The sequence below is a fragment of the Misgurnus anguillicaudatus genome, chromosome 19 (genome assembly GCF_027580225.2).
Source record: "Misgurnus anguillicaudatus chromosome 19, ASM2758022v2, whole genome shotgun sequence".
Lineage (NCBI taxonomy): Eukaryota > Metazoa > Chordata > Actinopteri > Cypriniformes > Cobitidae > Misgurnus > Misgurnus anguillicaudatus.
Genome location: NC_073355.2, coordinates 13,032,710 through 13,054,051, shown reverse-complemented (window position 1 = coordinate 13,054,051; position 21,342 = coordinate 13,032,710). Strand labels below are relative to the sequence as shown.

General features: G+C 38.0%; 1 protein-coding gene across 1 annotated transcript in view; it reads right to left on the bottom strand.

The window, feature by feature from the left end:
• slc27a1a (solute carrier family 27 member 1a) overlaps nt 1–21,342 on the bottom strand; it is a 29,832-nt gene that overhangs the window by 7,498 nt on the left and 992 nt on the right. Inside the window, exons 3-12 of the mRNA XM_055187790.2 lie at nt 18,659–19,053; nt 16,073–16,237; nt 10,827–10,896; nt 10,625–10,716; nt 10,436–10,545; nt 6,207–6,416; nt 5,996–6,122; nt 2,663–2,800; nt 2,156–2,320; nt 1,860–2,006 (exon numbers count right to left, since the gene is read on the bottom strand). Of these exons, the coding sequence (XP_055043765.1) occupies nt 1,860–2,006; nt 2,156–2,320; nt 2,663–2,800; nt 5,996–6,122; nt 6,207–6,416; nt 10,436–10,545; nt 10,625–10,716; nt 10,827–10,896; nt 16,073–16,237; nt 18,659–19,053 (1,619 nt within the window). The remainder of the gene's footprint in view (nt 1–1,859; nt 2,007–2,155; nt 2,321–2,662; nt 2,801–5,995; nt 6,123–6,206; nt 6,417–10,435; nt 10,546–10,624; nt 10,717–10,826; nt 10,897–16,072; nt 16,238–18,658; nt 19,054–21,342) is intronic.

Sequence of the window (21,342 nt, the reverse complement as noted above, 5' to 3'; positions counted from 1 at the left end):
TGCACAGGTAGCCAATGGAGTGACTGAACGACAGGGGTTATATGTTCCCGTTTCCGAACTCCTGTCAGAGCCCTTGCAGCGGCATTCTGAACCGTTTCAAGGCGGTTGATGGAAGACTGACTAATCCCCAAATATAATGAATTACAGTAATCAAGTCTCGTAGTGATAAAGCAATGTATCACTCTTTCAAAATTTGTAAAAGTAAGAAAGGGCTTCATTTTTATCAGGGTTCGCAAATTATAAAAGCTGGACTTAACAACCTGGTTCACCTGTCTGTCCAGTTTTAAAGCACTGTCCAACATCACGCCCAGGTTTTTCACCCTAGGCTTAACATACTGTGCGAGAACATCAAGATTTACATTATTTGCACCATGTACATCAGAAGGGGTAAACACTATGACCTCAGTTTTACTCTCATTCAAACTTAAAAAATTCAGAGACATCCAAGCCTTAACATCTTGAAGGCAGGCGACCACCTGCTGTACTCCGTTCTTGTGTTTGGGGCATTGCCCCCCAGATTTTCCTTCTGCCCCCCCAAAAATGTCCAGCCAATCATAAAAAAACGGAGTCTATTTAAACAAAAAGCGTCTCGTTGGCAAACGCTAGTGTTTACGGCTCCCGCCCACTATTGTCTGATTAACTTATTCACCCTTAAAAGGTCTTTTCAGCAGTATTTAACTCACAGCAAAAGTACTACTGTTCTCTATGACGGTAACTAAAAAAAAAAACGCATCTTTAAAATATATATCAGAAACAATGCAATTTAGTATAACCTAAACGTAATAACACAAGCCATATTAAAATGAAACTTTTTTTTTTAGAGTAAAACATGCCCAAAATAGCCTCTTATCCTTTCTTAGACTCACCTCATTATTTATTCATTCAAATACAACAGCCAATGGCAAGTCTAGGATTGTCAAAATGTCTTCGATACTAAAAATAAAGTACCAGAACCACCATGGAACTGGGTCCACCTGGAACCGATGCGCCGTTTGAGGTTGTCAGTTGGAAACTTTTCATAGACACAACAAGACGATGCGAGTAGCAACAAGCGCTTATGCAGGGTCACTGAACTCCACAAAATTATTTAAAGATGTGCAGATGTTACCCGCTGAGAGATTTAAAATGAGTGAAGTGTCGGGATGAAAGGAGGAAACACATTAAAAGGCGTAATAGTGTTTTATTAGCATGTTTTGTGTTTTGCTTTGGTACAAAAATTGGTACAGAGAACCAAGATTTTTTACTGGTATCAGTACAGACTACTAAAGTTTTGGTACCGTGACAACACTACTTTAGACATTAGACTTACAACATTAGAAATAAATGACTAGCTAACAGACTATTAACAGATTTTATGTACACATTGCGCTGCTCTTATCTCAAAATTAGGTCATATGTCCCTTTTCATTTTAACAATCCAAGATTTCTGAGGTTCTTTGTCCTGTGGAAATTTGTACAATTTTGTAGTTTGATGGCTGAATGACCAGCATCCCAGTAAAAAACAACATGTTTAAAGCGGACGCTCTCGACGTTCATCCCTGACAGACGAGTTTTGGAGTCAACATGGCGGCGGACTGAATAAGGCCTAATAAAGCTGTGCTGGTCGCCAACTGGAAACCAGGCTTTCAAAATACACTACTGGATAAATCCCGCAGTGGGCGGGATCACACGGATCAAAACACAAACCTTGAATTTTTACTCTAAACTACATGCTCTGGCAACACTAACAATCAAACCTAAAAATGGCACCATAACCAATCACAGACAAACACATATTTTTAAACCCATACGATCATTGTTTTCTTTGAGTACCTTGTTAATATAAAGTGTAAACGGATCCTATTAAGATCTTCACTAACCTGTGGTATCCACTTCTGGGGATATACGCAGAAATACTGGCCGTGCGTATGGAGGCAAAGCTTGCTGAACCAACTTCATGAAAGATTCACAGTTAAAGTTTCCTGTTGAATCAGCAATGGCAGCCATTCCAGCCTTCCCCTCCACACCTACACACACACACACACACACACACACACACACACACACACACACACACACACACACACACACACACACACACACACACAAACGTTAAAATAATAATAGATCTAGGTCCCATAAAGCCTCAGAACACATGTTTCTTTAATTTCCTCACCTGGTACGTTTACCCCAAACACTGCCACATCAGTCTGTCCCAAAAGACTGCTCAGCGTTCCCTCCACCTCTGTAGTAGAGACGTTCTCGCCCTTCCAACGGAACGTATCACCACTGCGGTCCCGAAAATACATGTATCCAAACTCATCCATAACCAAAACATCCCCTAAGAGACAACAAATTAACAGAGATTACTGGCTAGTGCAGGAATTAATTGGGTCTCAATACCACAAATTAGTTGCAAATGTGTCCCAAGGGTGATACTACAAGTTCTTAGGCTAATAAACAAACACCCAGACAATTAAAAAAAGGGTTTACGTTGGTTTTATGGTCCTTAGATGTGGCTAGATTCTATCCATTAATGCAAATCAAACTTTTTCATTAAAATGTATAACTTAAGTCGCAAAGTACAAACAAACTAAAATCAATAATTAATCTAAACTATGCACCACTGATTAAATCTCTGAATACAGGCAGTGTTATCCACAACACGGACGCTTCCCGGCACCTGACAGATATGCGGAGTCGTTTTTCTTGAACACATCGTGGGCAATCTTCTTTCTGGTGGCATCTTGACTGGCATAACCGTCGAAGCGTCTCAGAGGATCCTGCTGATTAATTCTGCCCACTAACAGTCCAGGCTCTCCTATAAGAACAATACAAGTCAATACACACAGAAAATAACTGATGATGTGCACAAACAAAAAACTGTGAGAGAAGAAAGACTATTGATTTGTTTGCTACATTATATACAATAGATCTGAACTCCTGTTCGGAGGATGATGTCAAAAACAATATGAAGAAAGTAAATACAGTGGGATCCAAAGCATGAGGCTACAATGAAAATCTGGAATTTGAGTCGTTGACCGATATGGGTTTATAATAGCTAATGCAGATACAGATATTGAGAAAGCAATGTGAGCGATTGGCCGACATAAGGGTGATATAAGACAAATGTTATTACAGTAAATTACAGAGAAAAAGACAATTGGCGAAACTAAATAATGCATACTATTTTTAAATATATTTGTAAATACTTTAAAAATATTTACGAGACACAAAGGGTTTTGCATCTGAGCTCTTCAAGTGTGTCTGAAATATTTTCTTTTAAATTAAATTTTTTTTTTATAATCAGACTCTTAATGAATTCTGCATACAAATCAGCATTTCTGAATGACCTGAGGCCGAAATTAAGCAGATTTGAAGCAAAAGTGTTTTATGAAGGTATAATACATGCCAAAAGCATTCGGTTAATATCATTACCTCATTTTTAACTAGGGCTGGGTATTGTCAAGAGCCTTACGATACAATACGTATCACGATACATGGGGCATGATGCAATGTATTGCAATACGATAAAATACGTTACACGCTGCGATACATTGCAATACTTTTTCTTTTTTTTAAATCTAAAATGTAAAAAAAAGAAAGCAGATTTTTTTCCTTAAAGCCGAAAGTGCTTCCACACGTCAGCTTTGAAAGCTGCAGCCGTTTTTTAATTTTCTGCCATTTTCTCACTCCCGCTAGCTTCTGAAACATTGGCCGAATGGTCATATATGACAGACAAATGGACAGCGACAACTACAGCAGCCGCGGAGGAGGTCATTTGACGCACACAGAGGGATTTGATTTAAAAAAAAAATCAATAGAGATTGAAATATCGATACACTATCCGGGAAAATTGTATCACGATAGTTAGCTGTATTGATATTTTTGCACAGCCCTATTTTTAACGGAGGTGGCGTTTAGCGGCTTTTGCATCTGAGCTCCTAATGTGTACTGCGGATCTGACGCATCACGGTACTGACTTTGCTGCATGCCGGAGTGTTGTTGTGTGTAAAGTAATGTCATTAAAGAGAATAACGATTGGTCGTTTTACTGTCTGTCAGACTTTGGATTTACATCTGACTCTGTCTTTTTATTAGGAACAACAGATTTAAGGAACAGAAAGGTTTATTAGCTGCCGGAAAAAGATTTATCAGCCACTATAATGTATTGGGTTATTACTAGTCCCTATGGAATTAAATTTGATTTTTTTAGGCTTTTAGTGTAAACATGTTTACCTGAAGGATCTCTGTGCTCCAAACACTGACGAAATATTTAGAAGTTATAAGCATTAAAAACGTACAGCCTTTAAATTCCGCCAACGCATCCAACAAAGCCATATTTAAAGACACTTTAGTGCGGAGCGGTGAAGACCTCTACCACACAGCCTGTGCCACTGAAGCCGTTAATTTCCACACGTTTAGTGGTCCAACCAGACACTGGTGGGCAGAGCTAGTGCAAATAGGATTTGCCAACAAGGAACATTATTTGCACTTTTCGATTATGTAACCGCAGAAGAGACAAAGTAAAGCATGCCAAGCAGGGTCGTACCAAGCTGCATCTTACCACACACAGGGTTCCCACACCTTAGTTAACTTCAAATTCAAGGACCTTTCAAGGACTTTCCAGGTCCAAAACTAAATGTGGGGACACATTTCAAGTGAGAGCAAGGTTACATCGTGTTACCTTTTAAGATACATTGTTACAGTTTCCTTTCGAGGGAACTCGCGCTGCGTCACTGCGGTGACACTTTGGGGACACCTCCAGGGGTAAGTGCGTCTGAATGTGTATATCAAATTCAATCAATGGTGAGGCTTAACGACAAAGACAGGGTGACGTGGGAGCCAGGAAGTATATCGCTATCTGAAATATTGTCAAAGACGGCATTACAGGGACACAGGAAGTATGGCAATGGAGACGCAGCGTCTCGTTCCTTTTCAGGGAACAACAGTTACATACGTAACCCGAGAGACGTTTTCATGTGTCAAACACAAATATGCAAAAAGCATTTTAGTATGAATCAACATTCGCATACAGAAGATATAAGCATTTAAAGCGAACAGTTTAGCACGTGTGCATAAAAGGCTAGAAATTTTATGATATTATCCTACACTACACATGGATTTTTTTTCAAATTTTTTTATGCATAAAATGATTCAAGCACTTTCAATGACCTGTATCTATGTACGTATATTTTCAAAAACTTCACAGGGCCTTGAATTATTTCCACCAGATTCACAAACTTTCAATGATTTCAAGGACCCGTGGGAACCCTGCACACAGTGGAAACTATAATTTGAATTTATGTACATTCTTAAAATCAACTTTCCACTCTGCTGTTCTGCTGATAATATAATTGAAAGTAGGAAAAATGGCAAATTAGCAAAGTGTCAATTAATTTAGTGGATCCCACTAAAAGGATTAGGTCCATTTTCTTAAAAAAATAAATCCAGATAATTTATTCACCACCATGTCATCCAAAATGTTGATGTCTTTCTTTGTTCACTGGAGAAGATTTTTCTCATTTTAATGGACCTTAATGGACCCCAACACGTAACACTTTAAAATTGCAGTTTCAAAACGACTCTAAACAATTTCAAACGAGGCACAAGGCTCGTATCCAGCCAAACGACTGTCATTCTTGGCAAGAAAAACAAAAAATACGCAATTTTAAACCACAACTTCTCAACTTCCTCAGGTCCTGTGACGAGCCAGTGCGACCTCACGTAATTGCGCAATGACGTCGAAAGGTCAAATTCGTCGTTTAGAGTCCTTTGAAACTGCTATTTTAAACTGCATTAAAACTGTTACGTGTTGGGGTCCATTAAAATGAGAAAAATCCTGGAATGTTTTCCACAAAAAAACATAACTTCTTCTTGACTGAACAAAGAAAGACATCAACATTTTGGATGACATGGTGGTGAGTCAATTATCTGGATTTTTTTTTTAAAAATTGACTAATCCTTTAATATAATAAATAAATAGAACATGAAATGACTCTTAATTGTGAACGCACCAGGTTGGCAAGGTACACACAGTCCCTGCTTGTCTCGTACCAGTTCCATGGTCTCCTCATTTACTTTCACAAGACGGATGGGGTACACGTATGGCAGAATGCGACTGTTGAACCCACAAGCTCCGACCTGGTGTTTTGAGAAAGGCAGTTTATCTCCGCAAGAAGTACAAAGACATCTATTTTATCACTTTAAAAAACACTGATTTCTGACCTTGCCATCCATATTGGCAATGCTACAGTTACACTCCGTGGCTCCATAGAACTCGCCGATCTGTTTCACTCCAAATCGCTCCACGAATGCCTCCCAGACACTTGGCCGTAACCCGTTCCCCACAGCCAATCGAACCCGGTGCTGTCGCTCTGAGGGCCGCACGGGCTGAGACAACAAGTATCTGCAGATCTCACCTATATACTGAACAACCTAGATGGGGCAGATAAATTACATTTACTGTATGATCAGTTTTTATATGTCTAGATTAGTCAATACAGGTAAGAAGCATAATAAATACAAATCAAGTAAAAAGCTCAGATGGCGCTAACACCACCTCTATAGAAATGAGCTTTCTTTCTTTTATTTTAAATGCCATGCAAGCTTCAAAGGCTATACTTATGGCGAGAATAAAGTCTAATTATATAAAGTAAGACTAGAAAAGATGAAAAATCGAAAATGAGCTTTCTTTCTTTCTTTCTTTCTTTTAAACACCATGCAAGCTACTAAGGTTACATGCATGGCGAGAATAAAGTCTAATTATATTAAGTAAGAATAGAAAAGATTAAAAACTTTTCAAAAGTATCAACAGAAAAAAGTTTTCACAGGGACAGGAGTTGTAATACAATCACATATGTTTAATGGACAATAAATTCTGATAGGGCTGCACGATTACAGGAAAAATGATGATCACGATTGTTTTGCTCAAACTTTTGATCACGATTAAAAATACGATCATTCTTTTATTGAAGAACTTTTATTTTTTTATTTTATTACACTTTACAGCCATGTATAAAATATTATATACATTTTATAGGCCTATATTATAAAATATTTTATTGTTTTGTAATATCCACAGCTCCCATTCTCTTAGATCTTTTTAAAACATTTAAAATAATTCTGCAATATTCCGCATAGATTTTGCAAAAGAAATCCGCATAAATAACTAAAATAACTCCTTACACACACAGATTCCTTACAGCTGTACTACTATTGCAGCAATTAAAGCAGTTCAGTTTTAACTGTCAAAATTATAAAATCTTATATTATATATTATCTTTTATTTATTTTAGAGCCTTTTTTGTTTGTTAAATTAAGGTTTTTGATAATGACCAAGCGGTGTCCGACAGCTAACGTCATGTTGACGTCTTGTTTGATCAAATGGGCCTCTCAAATCAACACTTCACTTGCCTACAATAACATCTATATAAAATATATATTTTCAGCATATAACAATGTTAGTTTAAATGTTTATTATCAACACACTATTTTTAAAAAAGCGGAGTTCTGTTGCTCGCAGGCGCGACAAGCTGCAGAAAAATAATGAATCAAAGCAAAACGAAATAAACAACGAAATTAACATGCAGGTTGCCTTACCTTACACATTCGCTATGCATCAGTCTTTTATATAGATTATGCGCAGTATTTAAGGTTTTAATTCAGTTCTCCATATTCCCCGATGCGCTGAATGTCCTGCTGCTGGCGGAGACGCTAAACACTGTTGCAACAGGTGCATGTTAATGTGCGTAGTGGACTCGTGCAGGTTAAATGTCTTTCTTTTACAATTTATTAATGTCTCAACGTTTCTTTTAATTAATTATATTAAAATATAAAAAGGAGGAAAAGCCTAAAAAAATCAAGAGGCCTGTAATGTTAAAATTGATCCGAAACGCGACCCGAGGGGCGTAAAAAGGCTGAAATGCAGGGCTCTAATATATATTTATATCAAATTAGAATTAAACTGAAATAAAAACAAAACATTTTGGAATAAAAAATGCCTATGATATATATGTGGCAATAATTTTTTTAAACCCCTTGCTGCTCACGGTGCTTATTGGAAACATATCCTTGGCTAACTTACATTATACGCGATCCGTTATTGTTGTTTGTGTCGTGGATGTCGGGGATTTTTTTATTGTTTGCGGCTTGTGTCTTCAGCTATTGAAACTCTTGATATTTCACGTTTGGACGGAACAGGAGCACAGTTTGCACAAGATTCGTAACTTACCTGATCAACGTCACTTTCCTCAAATCCGAAATATCCAAACAATGGAGTAGGCCAATAAGACCCTTTTTGGGCATTAAACATACATATTTCTGCACTTTCTTCTTGTTGCTTTGCCATTATGTTTGTTTAAAAATGACTGTAAATCTTGTGATGCTAACGTATTTCTACCATAACACAGACTGCGCTTGCAAAGAAACACTCCGTTTACTCTGACTCTGCCCATAACAAACACATTGCTTGATTCTAGACCGTCTGCTTTGTGCTTGGTCTTTGCACATTAATCGCGACGATTGTCATTAATTAATCGTGGGGCACGCATATCGTTATCATGATAAACATACGATTAATCGTGCAGCCCTAAATTCTGACAAGATGAACAATTTGGAGGATTTTCTCCTGAGAGTAAAAATTGATGTGTGATTTTTGAATGTCCTATTCTGCATCTTGTATAGATGACTTGATCCCAACGATTCTCAAGACAAAAATTATGTTTTTTTCCACCATCAGGATTTATTTAATGCAATTTAATATTTAGACATTGTTCCCATTCTGCCATTTATTTCTGATGTATTCAATGATCTTTTAAGTCTGTGAAATGTATACTTTACTAAATCTGTGGATAGTGCATTGTCCAAAAATGACAATGGTACAAATTAGGGGTGCACCGAAATTTCGGTCGCCGAAAATTTCGGCCGAAAATGGCATTATCGGTTTCGGGCCGAAATAAAAAATCCAGCCGAAAATGTAAACCGAAAATGAATGTCAACCGCGCCCCTTTCATCTGTGCGCTAGCGCTTGGGTTTCACTCAGCCTCACGGTGATCAGTCGTCTCCCACCCCTCCCCTTCGTGCTCAAGCAGGTTTCACTCAGGGTCCAGCTGTTTGCACGCGTCTGCAAAGATTAAGAATGTCTTGATGTGTAAACTTTAGAGAGAGTCGCGCTATGTGTCTCTTACTGTAATCCATTAACGTACATTTGGCGAATAAAGCAATGAAACACAACGTAACGTTTTTATGTGGAGCGACTGTTGCGCTGTTTGGGATTCACCATCAGTCTCTGTATATGCATGCGTTTAAGTGCCCTTAAAGCCGAAAGTATACTAGGGACGTCCGCGTATGCGCGCCATCATTTTCGTCATCAAATTTGAGACCGCACGGACAGTGCGCGTACAGTCCGCGTACAACATCGCATGCGCGTGAAAATATTTAGACAGGACACTCCACTACAAACAATTATACAAAGGAAATAGACAGCATTTGCACACATACTATCGTTTTTCTTCTTTAATTTTATTTCATCCATAAACAGAAAGCTGTGGAGCATGTTTGTTACCATATTGTTTGATTCCTGTTCTTTGTTGTCTTCTTGTTTGTTCTAAACTGTGTTTGCAATGGTGGATCGGTTTCTTTTCTTCACCTATCCTAATGTTTTAATGTACTGTAAATGTCTCCAAATCAGTGCTGCACTAGAGTAATAATTTGAATAGAGACGCGTTTAAAAAAAACAAGCAAACATAAATTCTCTCTGTTATTGACAGGGCACATATAAACAAAATTCTCTCCACAGTATTCTTTTTCTAATAAAAACATTTGTTTATGTCTGTATAGATTACAGTCAGATTAACCTACTGAAGTCTGTGTCATTAATGTTGATCAAACAACCCATGACAAAGAGACAAATAGCTCTAAAAAATACTCATATATTTAATTTATTGTGTTATGATTAATTTAATTTGATTTCTGTACCTAATGCTAATTTCAGACCTTATTAATGTACAACTTTGTTCTCTTTTATAAATGTTTGCAATTTCTTTATTGTTTATTAGATTTTTCCCACCTGCTTTTTGCTGATCCGAAAAAATAATCTGATCTGTGCCTCAAAAACTGTAATGTGATCCGAACTGTGAGTTTTTTTATCCGTCACACACCCCTAGTAAAATTAGCACACAGTGATAGCCATAAATGCAATTGTACTAATAATTGGCATAATAATTTATTTCGGTGTTTCGGTTTCGGTTTTTCGGCCTTGGTTTCCTTTTTTCGGTTTTCGGTTTCGGCCAAGAATTTTCATTTCGGTGCATCACTAGTACAAATGCTCCCTATACTCATTATACGCTCATCAAATACCTTGTAATGCACCTCAAGTCGCTTTGGATAAAAGCGTCTGTCAAATGCATAAATGTAAACGTTTCTTTTCAATGAAGACCTTAGTAAGAGTTACTTACAGTGCAGTTGTGTTTGATGCAGTCTTCCCAAAAGCGACTTGCCGAAAACTTTTTCTTGACCACCACAGTTGTACCATTAATCAGACACTGGCCCACCCCCATAATATTACCTGTCCAAAACACATACAGCATACGTTTAGCAATCTGTAAAACATGCACAATAAATGCGATATGCGATGAATAAATCACCTGCTGAATGGTAAAGGGGTAAACAGTCGTAGATAACATCGTCTGGCCGCATACGAAAAGAATGGTAGCCAAAAGCAGCAATCCTGTAATACCTAGAAAATCAAATAGCTCATAAAAGCTTGGCTGTATTCGTGTAAATGTATCTTTAAGACCCATGGATTGAAAATAAGTCTGTAAAAAATGAACAATAGCTTTAACTTACCGACTGTGCACCACTATAGCAGCTTTAGGGAGTCCTGTGGTGCCAGATGTGTAGATATAAAACAAACGATCTGTGGGAGAGAAAGGCAAGAACTATTTTATGACTGCTTGAAAAAGGTTTAGTGTAATGCAATTTTTTTACACTACACCATAAAACCCGACAAGAAATTATTTAGAAATTACAATTAATCCAAACTGTATATTTTGTATTTAATTTTATAAGTACACTATACTTAAAGGGGACCTAGAAAATGTGAAAAAGATCAATCCAGTAACTTTTTTGTAAACCATTCTCTGCAAGCATGTGAACAATTAAGTCATTGAAATTTGGCTCCCCCTGTGATGTCAGAAGGGGATGATACCGCCCCTTAATCTGCCCTATCCAACCATGGCACTGCCATTTAATGCAGAGATCAGCTCATTTGCATTTTAAAGGACACACCCAAAAACGGCACATTTGCTCACACCTAAAGTGGCAATTTTAACATGCTATAATAAATTATCTATATGGTACTTTGCGCTAAAATTTCACATGCGTACTCTGGGGGACACCAAAGATTTATTTGACATCTTAAAAAAGTCTTGTGAAATGTCCCCTTTAAAACTACTGTTTTACCAAAAGTAGTGTTTACTATTAATCTTTGGTTCACCAAAACAGACAATGTAATGTAAGTGTAAAAAAACTGAGCTCAGTGCTGGCATTTATTTTGCACAGTAATTATTGATATGATAAAGCAATACATATCAGACCTACAGTCTAAAACCAGGCACTACACATCTGAAAATATCAAACTCCTCTAAATTGCTGTTGAATGTTTAACACTGTTGAGTCTTTACTGAACAACACATAAAATATTACTTAATTATTAAAAAAATAAAAGGTCTCGTAATGCAGGCTCATGAAGAGCATGCTGGGAACTGGAAATTTCTCTTCTTAACAACTCACAAGTGAACAAAAGAGACGCATTTTAAAACACCAAGTGTAAACAGGAATGTGTCTCTCTCTTATAATCCATTCGACCAAAACGCGTCTTAATACCAGGTGTAAAAATGCAGTGAAGGCACAGCTTGACTGCTGCCATCTGAACAAGAGACCCACTGACTGAAGTGAAGGGATTGGCTGGTGTCACTACAGTGAGTGACTTGGGTCACCAGTAGCAAACAATGGAGCTCTCTCTGCTGGACAAACAATAATTTCTGTGTCATATAGACCCTTGAACTGTTCGTACACAATGATGACGTGGCGACGCATGCGCGTGCATCTTTGCAACGGAAGTACGGCAAGAATCAGCAGTGAATTAACATACAAAGTTATTTTGAAAAGTTGACTTTATCAACTTTTCAACACAGTTATCAGATTCGTGTACTATAGTGGAGCGGATAGAAGACGTTAGCAGATGGCCAAAAATAAAGTGGCCAAATACATATATACGTATATTAGTATATTATATTAGTGCAACCAAACAACGAGACATTTTGATGCTGGGAAACCATTTTGATAAACTTTCTGAATTGCTAACACGTTAGAACACCACTTATGTTGCCTAAATGCGCGCGCAGGCTATCTGATCACGTGCGTTGTAAAAGGGTCTATATATCGACTGCATATATGTGGTTTATACGCCGATACAGATATATCTGCCACAGGCTCATATCGGCAAAAAACTAAATTGGTCAGGCTCTAGATTGACTATCATAAAACTCAAAGTCTATTTATGACTCTAGTCTAATGCCATTAAAACTCATTAAAAGTTTGCAATTATTTGCAATGTTTGTTAAAATTGGCTGTGGCATTAAAATTACTCGGTTTAGAAGATATAAATAAAAATTGAGTTAGCTAAATTCTTTGACTCTTTTTATTTGAGTTTTTAAAACTCAAAGCGGTAAAATTGATGAACACACATAACACTTAAGTTTGAGTAAAGTTCACTCAATTTAAATGAGTACATTGTACTGTTCGGGTTAACAGTGCATCGGAAATCGTCAAACTGTTTAAAAACAGCCAATGATCAGGGCAGATTATTAGGGATCGACTGATATGGATTTTTCAGTGCCGATGCCGATTTTTGTTTCATCAGCCTTAGCCGATGACCGATACAGGCTGCCGATTTTCTTGAGCCGATATTTGGAGCCGATACTGGTTTTGCTCACTCAATTTACATCATAAAAATTATGTAAAAAATGGCATGTTGTTTTAAAAAGAGATGTTATTAGTTTTCACAGTTCTTACATTTATTGTAGTCTAGAACTAGCCTAATCCCTGTCCAGGAAACCGCCCCATAGAGATGAAAAAAAACACTTTGTTCAGCTATGATCAGCTGTTAAGCCGATCTTTCAATGTTGTCGTGAAAAGGTTGGTTGTTTTTAGTCACATGACCTGCAATCGCTTGCGGGTTCCAGCACTCTGTCTGTAAATTATGCCGGAAAAATCGGCAAACACGGCAGCCGGCCGATACACATAAAACTCGCAAATATCGGCCCGATATATCGTGCGGCCGATATATGGGTCTATCACTACAGATTATATACTGACAATTTAAAAGAGGAACTCATACTGTGCGATTATTTTTGAATTGGGTGACAATGACAACAGAATTGCAGTTTGTACGTTAGTATTTCGTGACATAGAAATTGTAAACAAAAAGTTAAAAGCAAAACTATCTGTATCGGTGGATGTCATACAAGCAATTAAGAGTCCTTCTGGCAAACTTAGTTGCAATGAGCCGATAGAGTCCGCAAAGTCAGTCAGCATGAGTTAGATCGTTTTTGTGTCTTAAAGGCGGGGTGCATGATCTCTAAACAAAACCATCTAAACAACATGCCCCTACCGCAATAGAATCTGGACCTTCTTTTGATAGACCCGCCCCACATATACGCAACCTAGGCAACAATGTCAGATAGTAGACACGCCCCTTACTGCTGATTGGCTACACGTTAGGCTTGCCGCGATAGTCGGTGAAACGGTGATAACCGGTGCTTCAGCCTCTCACCGGTTATATCACTTGCCCACCGCGACACCGTCTTTCACAGTCGTTTTGATATTTTCGAGTAATTAAATCATTTAGTTTCGTTAGAGAGAGCAAACACTTACAACTGAATGTGTCTGTTGTCTGAATTCAGCGGGGCTGAACGCGCGTCACGTCACAGAGCAGCCGCAGGTGTCAGATTTCATTTATTCCTGTCAGTTTGCGAGGCGAGCTGACTGACCAGATGATGACAGAAGCCGCGTGCTTTGCTCGTTTTTGTTATAATATACATATATGATGTTTAATATAAGCGAGATCGTTTTGTTGTTGTGTTTTTCATCAAGAAAAATATTAAACCCATCATTCAAGCAGCGCTTTTATGGAGAAGTAGCCGGTTGCTCTGCTTGGGACTGGCTGGTTCTTTGAGAATTACCTGCGCACATTGACTCATGCACTTAAGTAAACCAGCTGTTGCACTCACATTGCACGCAAATTCATACGCAATTTAACGCAGCTTACGCAAGCGCTGCATTTAAACAGTTGCGTAATTCAAAAGTGAAAGTAAAATGTGCACGTCTGCATGCGCATTTATAAGCCCCTCCCACTCTTTGTGACGCGCTGATTAACCGGTGGGAAAATTACATCACCGCGGCAACCCTACTACACGTGTGTTTTAGTAGTCGGCTCGACTCCCTTTTCCAAAGCGGTTTTCAAAAATCGTGCACTCCACCTTTAATAACCGTTTTAACGTCAAACCAGTCAAGCACTTTTTTTCTTATTTCTGCATGTTTAAAACCTTTATATTAGGAAATATTTAGGAAGGTACAACTGTCAGAAAACTTATAGAGATCATTTTAAATGTTTAATTGCTATTTGGAACAATGGGATCGCTAGACGGGTGCTTAATATACTTATTTGAAAGAAAACCTCAAATTCAACATTTTTCACTTCTTTTGCAAGAAGCTCAAAATTAGACTGTAGGTATTCTGACTCATTTGGACAGCACGGGTCACATTTCATTAAGTATTTCTTCACGTTCCTGTCTTTCTTTCTCTTTTTCCTCAGATCTCTTTCACGCTCAAATGTATGTCTTCAAACAGATTATCATTATCTTGACAAAAGAGTAAAGGTCCTCCAGACATATACTGTATCAAAGCCTTATGAGAGCTAAAACCAGTCATCTGAGCTAATACTTCCCTTCCGAGATGCAAATTAAAATGACATTATGCATAGAAACCAATTTCGTTGCGAGTCAACTCTGAAGAGCGCTTGTAATAAGTTTGGTAATATGCAATCGACTATATCTGTAATGAAGTGAGTGGTACTGGAATGCATTGTAAGTGGCGGTAGACTTATTTAACATTTTAAAAACGTACAATAAACAGCGCTACCCCTCAAGACAAAGATATGATTCATTTGTGTAATGTTTTCTGTCCTCCTTATGGATTCAAATTAAGTGTCTGGAAATCTCTCAACTGCTTAACTATCTGTAAAAACTTAATGGCCAGTTATATTAAGGTTTGCCACAAAATCATCATAAAAGCAGAAAACATAAAATAAATGTAACACCCCAGTGGCTTGCCTAATGATAAAAACACACACACACATAAAAATGGTAAGAACATCACCTGATTCATGAACTAGTGAATCAGATGGATCAATAAAACAGCAGGTATGCCAACTCGTTTTACGGGTTGGATTAGATTAAATTTGTGACACACCTGATTATACAGTACAGGGTTTCGTGCAGAAAATGTGTTAGTTAAGGTGGTAGGGTTTGCCGCCACCCCAGGGGGGATGTTGCTTCTTTAGCAAAATTCACCTAAAGTTAAGTAGTTCGCAGTAGTTTGCTATCAGTATTTTTTAATATAAGGACGCATTTTCTGTAAAATAGCTTTGAAACAATATGCATTCATGTGTAAAGCACTATACAAACGCTCAAACATAGTAAACATAAACTCCCGCCTTCTTTCATTTAATTGGTTGGAATGCTTCTCAGCTCTGTAATGTGATTGGCTGGAATTTGCGTTTGTCTTAAGAAACACGACTTCTTAAAACTTAAAATTCTTAATTCCATTGGCTGGGAGTCGTTCAGCGGATTTTTTTGTGTTAAGGGGGTAGGGTTCCCCAGCTTAGGTGGGCCGCCCGAACTGCAAAGTGCTGCGGGAAACCCTGCAGTAGGTGGGTGAATTGAGAAAACTTAGTTACTGAATTTTAAGAAGACACATGACAGCCCTGCTCTACCTGTACATGTAAACCTTTGAAATTGTGCGACTCTCACCATTAAAGCCCTTGGACAGGGTGCAGGGTGGTGGCTGTCGAGGAGCAGATGCCAAAATGGAGTCCAGAGACAGAGATTGTAGAGCTGACATCTGGTCTGGTCTTAGATCTCCAGTGCAGAACCGGACCATGTCCTTACTCAAAGAGGAGCTCACTTCAAACACAGCTGCAAACACACAGGGACACATTCAGGTTTGTTCACACTATTAAAATGTCTTATTTTCTCAATAATTAGACTAGATTTGAGCAATAACCATTCACTACAATGCAATTATGTCTGAATCTGACCCTGTCTGTGAAATCCAGTCTCAAAGTCTCAATCTAATTATGGGACCAGGAGCATCACAGTTTGATTTAAATCTTTGACATGACCTTACTCAGTCAACATTGAAGATAAAGGTGCCAAAGAATGCATTGAAATAATATGTAATATGGTTCTCTGATATCCACACTGAAAACATGTGACTTTATTAATTGTAAAAGATCCCGAAATGGTTTTACATGTCCATTTACAAGTCTAGAATTTGCCCTTAGAATAAAATTGACTGTTATTACCTTATTTGGAAGGGTCATGAATAATAATGTTGAGCTCGGCTCTGATTGGCTGTTTCACAGCGAGGCTCAAATTAAGTAAAAAGACCTTATATGTTTGAGCCTGTATCAGACGAAAATACAGATTTTCAGGAATAACCAATTGTTCGAAGATTGTTAATGGACGTTTCTTAGTGGTAAGTTTGTGCTTTTTTAAGTATGGACCTGCAAAACTTAACTGTAAAGTCAACAGTAAAACTTCAGCCTAAAGGTTAGCATATAGCATTAACTAGCATATAGCGCTAACTGAGCAATCAAAACTTTGTTTTTGTAACAACATTTGGAATTAATTTATTGTGTAATTTAATGTTGGGGCGTACATCTCGACTTTAATGTCACAGTTGGTGTCATGTTGAGATTGGCCTGTTTTCCTGCTGTCTTTTTTATGCATGAGGTTTGCATTAGGGATGCACCGATATGGAAATTTTGGCCGATACGATAACTCTTTAAATTTGGGGGCCGATAACCGATATCTATAGGCCGATAAATATTCATATTATTTTCACAATGTAAAACTCGCAGACACAGCAGACATCTCGTCTTTGCGCTAGACTAGCATACTCTTCTTAAGCCCGCAACACGTGTCATCTTCGTGCTATGTCACAGAAAGCACCAATCAAAGCTCAAAATGGCCAGCAATGAGCAAGTGAAGTGGTTCAACAAATCAAAATAATCCATAATTTATCGGCTTTCATTTATCGGCCTAATTTTGCTATCAGACCGATAACCGATAATATTAAAAATAAGCAGTTATCGGCCGATATATCGTGCATCCCTAGTTTGCATTATAATGCTACATTCACACCAGCTGCGGTAGAGGCGTCAAGCGCAAGTGATTTCAATGTTAAGTAAATGTGAAGACACATTGACGCGCTGCTGGAGGTCTGGTGGCATGGATGAGGCATTTAGCGTGCGAATGGCGCAAATTGAGCGTTGCCGCGGGAAAAGCGCGATTTAAAAATTTTTAACTTTGGCGGAAAAACGTGCTGTATTAACCAATTAGGAGCTTGCTCTAGTAGTGACGTGATTACAGAAAGCGAGCGGAGTCGCAGAAGCCTCTCCCATGACGCGAATTTCCGCGTGAATGTCTCGATGATTAGAATTTAACATGCGGCTTCCACGTGTCAATGAAGCGATTAAACTTAAAATGTTTAAGCGGCAAAAGCGAATTTGACGCCTCACACGCGGCTGGTTTGAACCCACGGTAAGGACGAAACAATATTGTTTAAGGCTCACGATATGTCCTTACCATGTACAAAACTCTTATTATTCATCTATACCTAGGTAAATACAGATTTACATTCTACAACACCTTTAAAGGTATATTTTCACAGAATGTTATCCAAAGTGACTTGAAGTGAATTTTAACCCTTTCCCCGCCATTGACGAGATAACTCGTCAATTAAGAGAAAAGCTTCCCTGCCAATGACGAGAATTTCCGGCTTTCCGCAATATCGCTATTTTCCACCATCATGCGCACTGCCACAACTTATACAACCTGGAAGTAATGCCTCACGTGAAAGAGAAAGAACTCCGTGTAAGTTTTGAGGATCGCTCTGAATCTGATCTCTATCAAAAGTCCTTCACAAAAATTGAATTATCTCAGCTTTTGCTCAAAATTTGGGTGTTTTTTTAAGAAACCTACCCATATTTGAGAGGTGATAAAAAGAGAACTCATGAAAAAATGTTTTTTGTTTTGTTTGAAAGTAGAAGGTCTGTTCTTTCATTTGAGTACATATATGTATATATGTTTATATATTTAAAGCAGAACATTTTCTGGAATGCATTAAACTTTTGTGAAAATCATGAAAAATGCTGGAGCTGGCTGACAATTTTTTTTTTTTTAAATTCTGGCAGGAAAAGAGTAAAGATATTTATTTTTTATCAGTACAGGTCTCCCTTGGAATCGAACCCACAATTGCTAATGCAATGCTTTGCAAATTGAGCTACAGGAACAGTCCTACTTGAAAGAAAAAAAAAATCGCTTTCGGCTTACCGTCCGCTAGCTCTGCTCCAAACACCAGCCCTCGAGACGCAGACGCGCCCATACAGTGCAGCAGCGAATCCCGTCTAAGGTTGAAGTTTATTAGTGCAGCCTCCACACCCACTTTGGCCAGACCGAGCCACAGTGCAACTTGAAGCGGCCGGCTCTCCATGAACAATGCCACAACATCACCTGAGGTCCAGCCCTGGCTTAATGCCCAGTGGGCCACAGAATTGGAGATCTGGTCTAACTGGGTGAAAGTCCACGTTTCCCCAGTGGCATCATACACAAGCGCTGGTTTGTCTGGGTGCCTAGCCACAGTCTGAGCGAAGATGGAGGGGATGTTGTTTCCATTACGAATGTGATGCCACAGTGCGAGTTTAACCCTCAAGAGTACATACAAACCGCTGATGGAAAAGAGAGGGAGAAAACACTTGAATTAAAAAAGAATTGTTGCAAATATAAATAAAGGGTTCTCAGAAGCTTTGAAACTAAATGCATAAGGCAATATATTTGGGGTGTGTTTGCCTCACATATCAATCTATTTTAGTAGGGGGTTAGATGATTTCGTAATACTTTTTACTTCCTTACTGTATGTTGCAACCGATTTCAGTACTAAGACCTTGAGAAAGAAACTTGGTAATAGGAGAAATAAAAAAACAATATACAGATAAAATTATCTGAAGACTGTTCATCTGGGGTGCCCTTTCCGAAGTGCCCTTCAAGGGCGGAAAAACTGTTTGGGTTTCAACCAGAGAACGTATTAAAAACAGAGCGTGTGGCTTGTTTTTTTACCCGTGGGATATATTGTAATTGGATATCCAAAAGTAGGTATTTTCTTTCCATTCCTTTTCCCTACTCCAGTGGGTAAGTATCAGTGTTGCCAGATGTATGATAATTTTTATATTTGTACCATAATTTTGATGAATAATGAAAAAATCCCATAATGTACGATCATTTCCAAATTTTATGACACTTCAAATGGTTGTTGCAATTATAGGGCTTCTATACTCATTGATCCGGATGTAGATCCTATGTCTACCATCGTAATTGTGAGGAGAATGCAAATGCGTGTAATGCATGTCTTCTATATCTTTGGTTTTGGCTAGAAGGGATACAGCTACGGCCAAAATCTCGCAAGATGTTGAATTTAGAATTAGGATTGGGGGAAGGATTACGATGAAAACAACGGCCCTGGCTAGATGGAATACCTAAATCCTGTGAAATGTTGGGTTTAGGGTTAGGTTTGAGAATAGGATAAGGATAAAAACTGTGCTCATTCGTCAAGATTTCACATGATTTTGGTGGTTGCCGTTTCCCTTCTATCGAGTTGCTTAGGTTAGCAGTTTGCAGTCAGTTGATTTGACCATCACACTAAGGTACACCTAGTTATTGTGCATGATAATTTTTTCCAAATACCATGATTTTGAACTTCTGGTATGATCCTTGGACGTTTCCAATCTGGCAACACTGATAGTACATTTTCAGATTTGGATAAAAGATTATGAAGACAAAAAATGTGGATTGATTTAAACAGATGATTTGTTAGCAAAAAAACTAGTAATGGGAACTAACAAAGTAAATAGAGTCAATTTGCTATTGTTGGATTTCACATGGACGTTTATTTACTTAATTTCAGCTTGACAGCATCAGTCCACACCCACTTTAACTGCATGGTAAAAAGTGACTATAGTGTATTCTTAAAGGATTAGTCAATTTTCAAAAAAAAAAAAATCCTGATAATTTACTCAACACCATGTCATCCAAAATGTTGATGTCTTTCTTTGTTCGGTTGAGAGGAAATTGTGTTTTTTGAGGAAAACATTCCAGGATATTTTTCATTTTAATGGACTTTAATGGACCCCAATATTTAACAGGTTTAATTCAGTAAAAATTGCAGTTTCAAAAGACTCCAAACTATCTCAAACATGGCATAAGGGTCTTATCTAGCGAAACGATTGTCATTTTTGTCAAGAAAAATAAAAAATATGCACTTTTAAACCACAACTTCTCGTCTTCCTCTGGTAGTGTGATGCGCCAGCGCGACGTCACGTAATACGTCATCACGTCCAAGTGTTTACAAGCGTGGAGAAAGAGGACCGTTCCGACGTTGTGGTATATCGAATGATATTTCGAATGAAAATGAATGTCTTTGTGTCAGTTTGTTGTTTAAAATGGTCCGCAAAAGTGCGTTTCATATATGTAACACGTGACCTTTTGACGTCATTACGCAATTATGTGAGGTCGCGCTGACTCGTCACACAGCCGGAGGAAGAAGAGAAGTTGTGGATTAAAAGTGCATATTTTTTATTTTTATTGCCAAAAATGACAATCGTTTCGCTAGATAAGACCCTTATGCCTCGTTTGGGATAGTTTAGAGTCCTTAGAAACTGCAATTTTAATCTGCATTGAAACTCTTTTAAGTGTTGGGGTCCAATAAAATGAGAAAAATTCTGGAATGTTTTCCTCATACATAATTTCTTCTCGACTGAACACAGAAAAACATCAACATTTTGGATGACATGGTGGTGAGTCAACTATCTGGACTATTAAATGGACTAATCCTTTAAAATTTTGCCCTTTGTTTTTCCACAAAAGAAAGTTAAGGGCTTTAAAACAGTTATGTGTATATAAAATAATTATTTTCTGTTTTGCCTGTTTTATTGCTTTAACACAATGTAATTTTGTAGTAAACA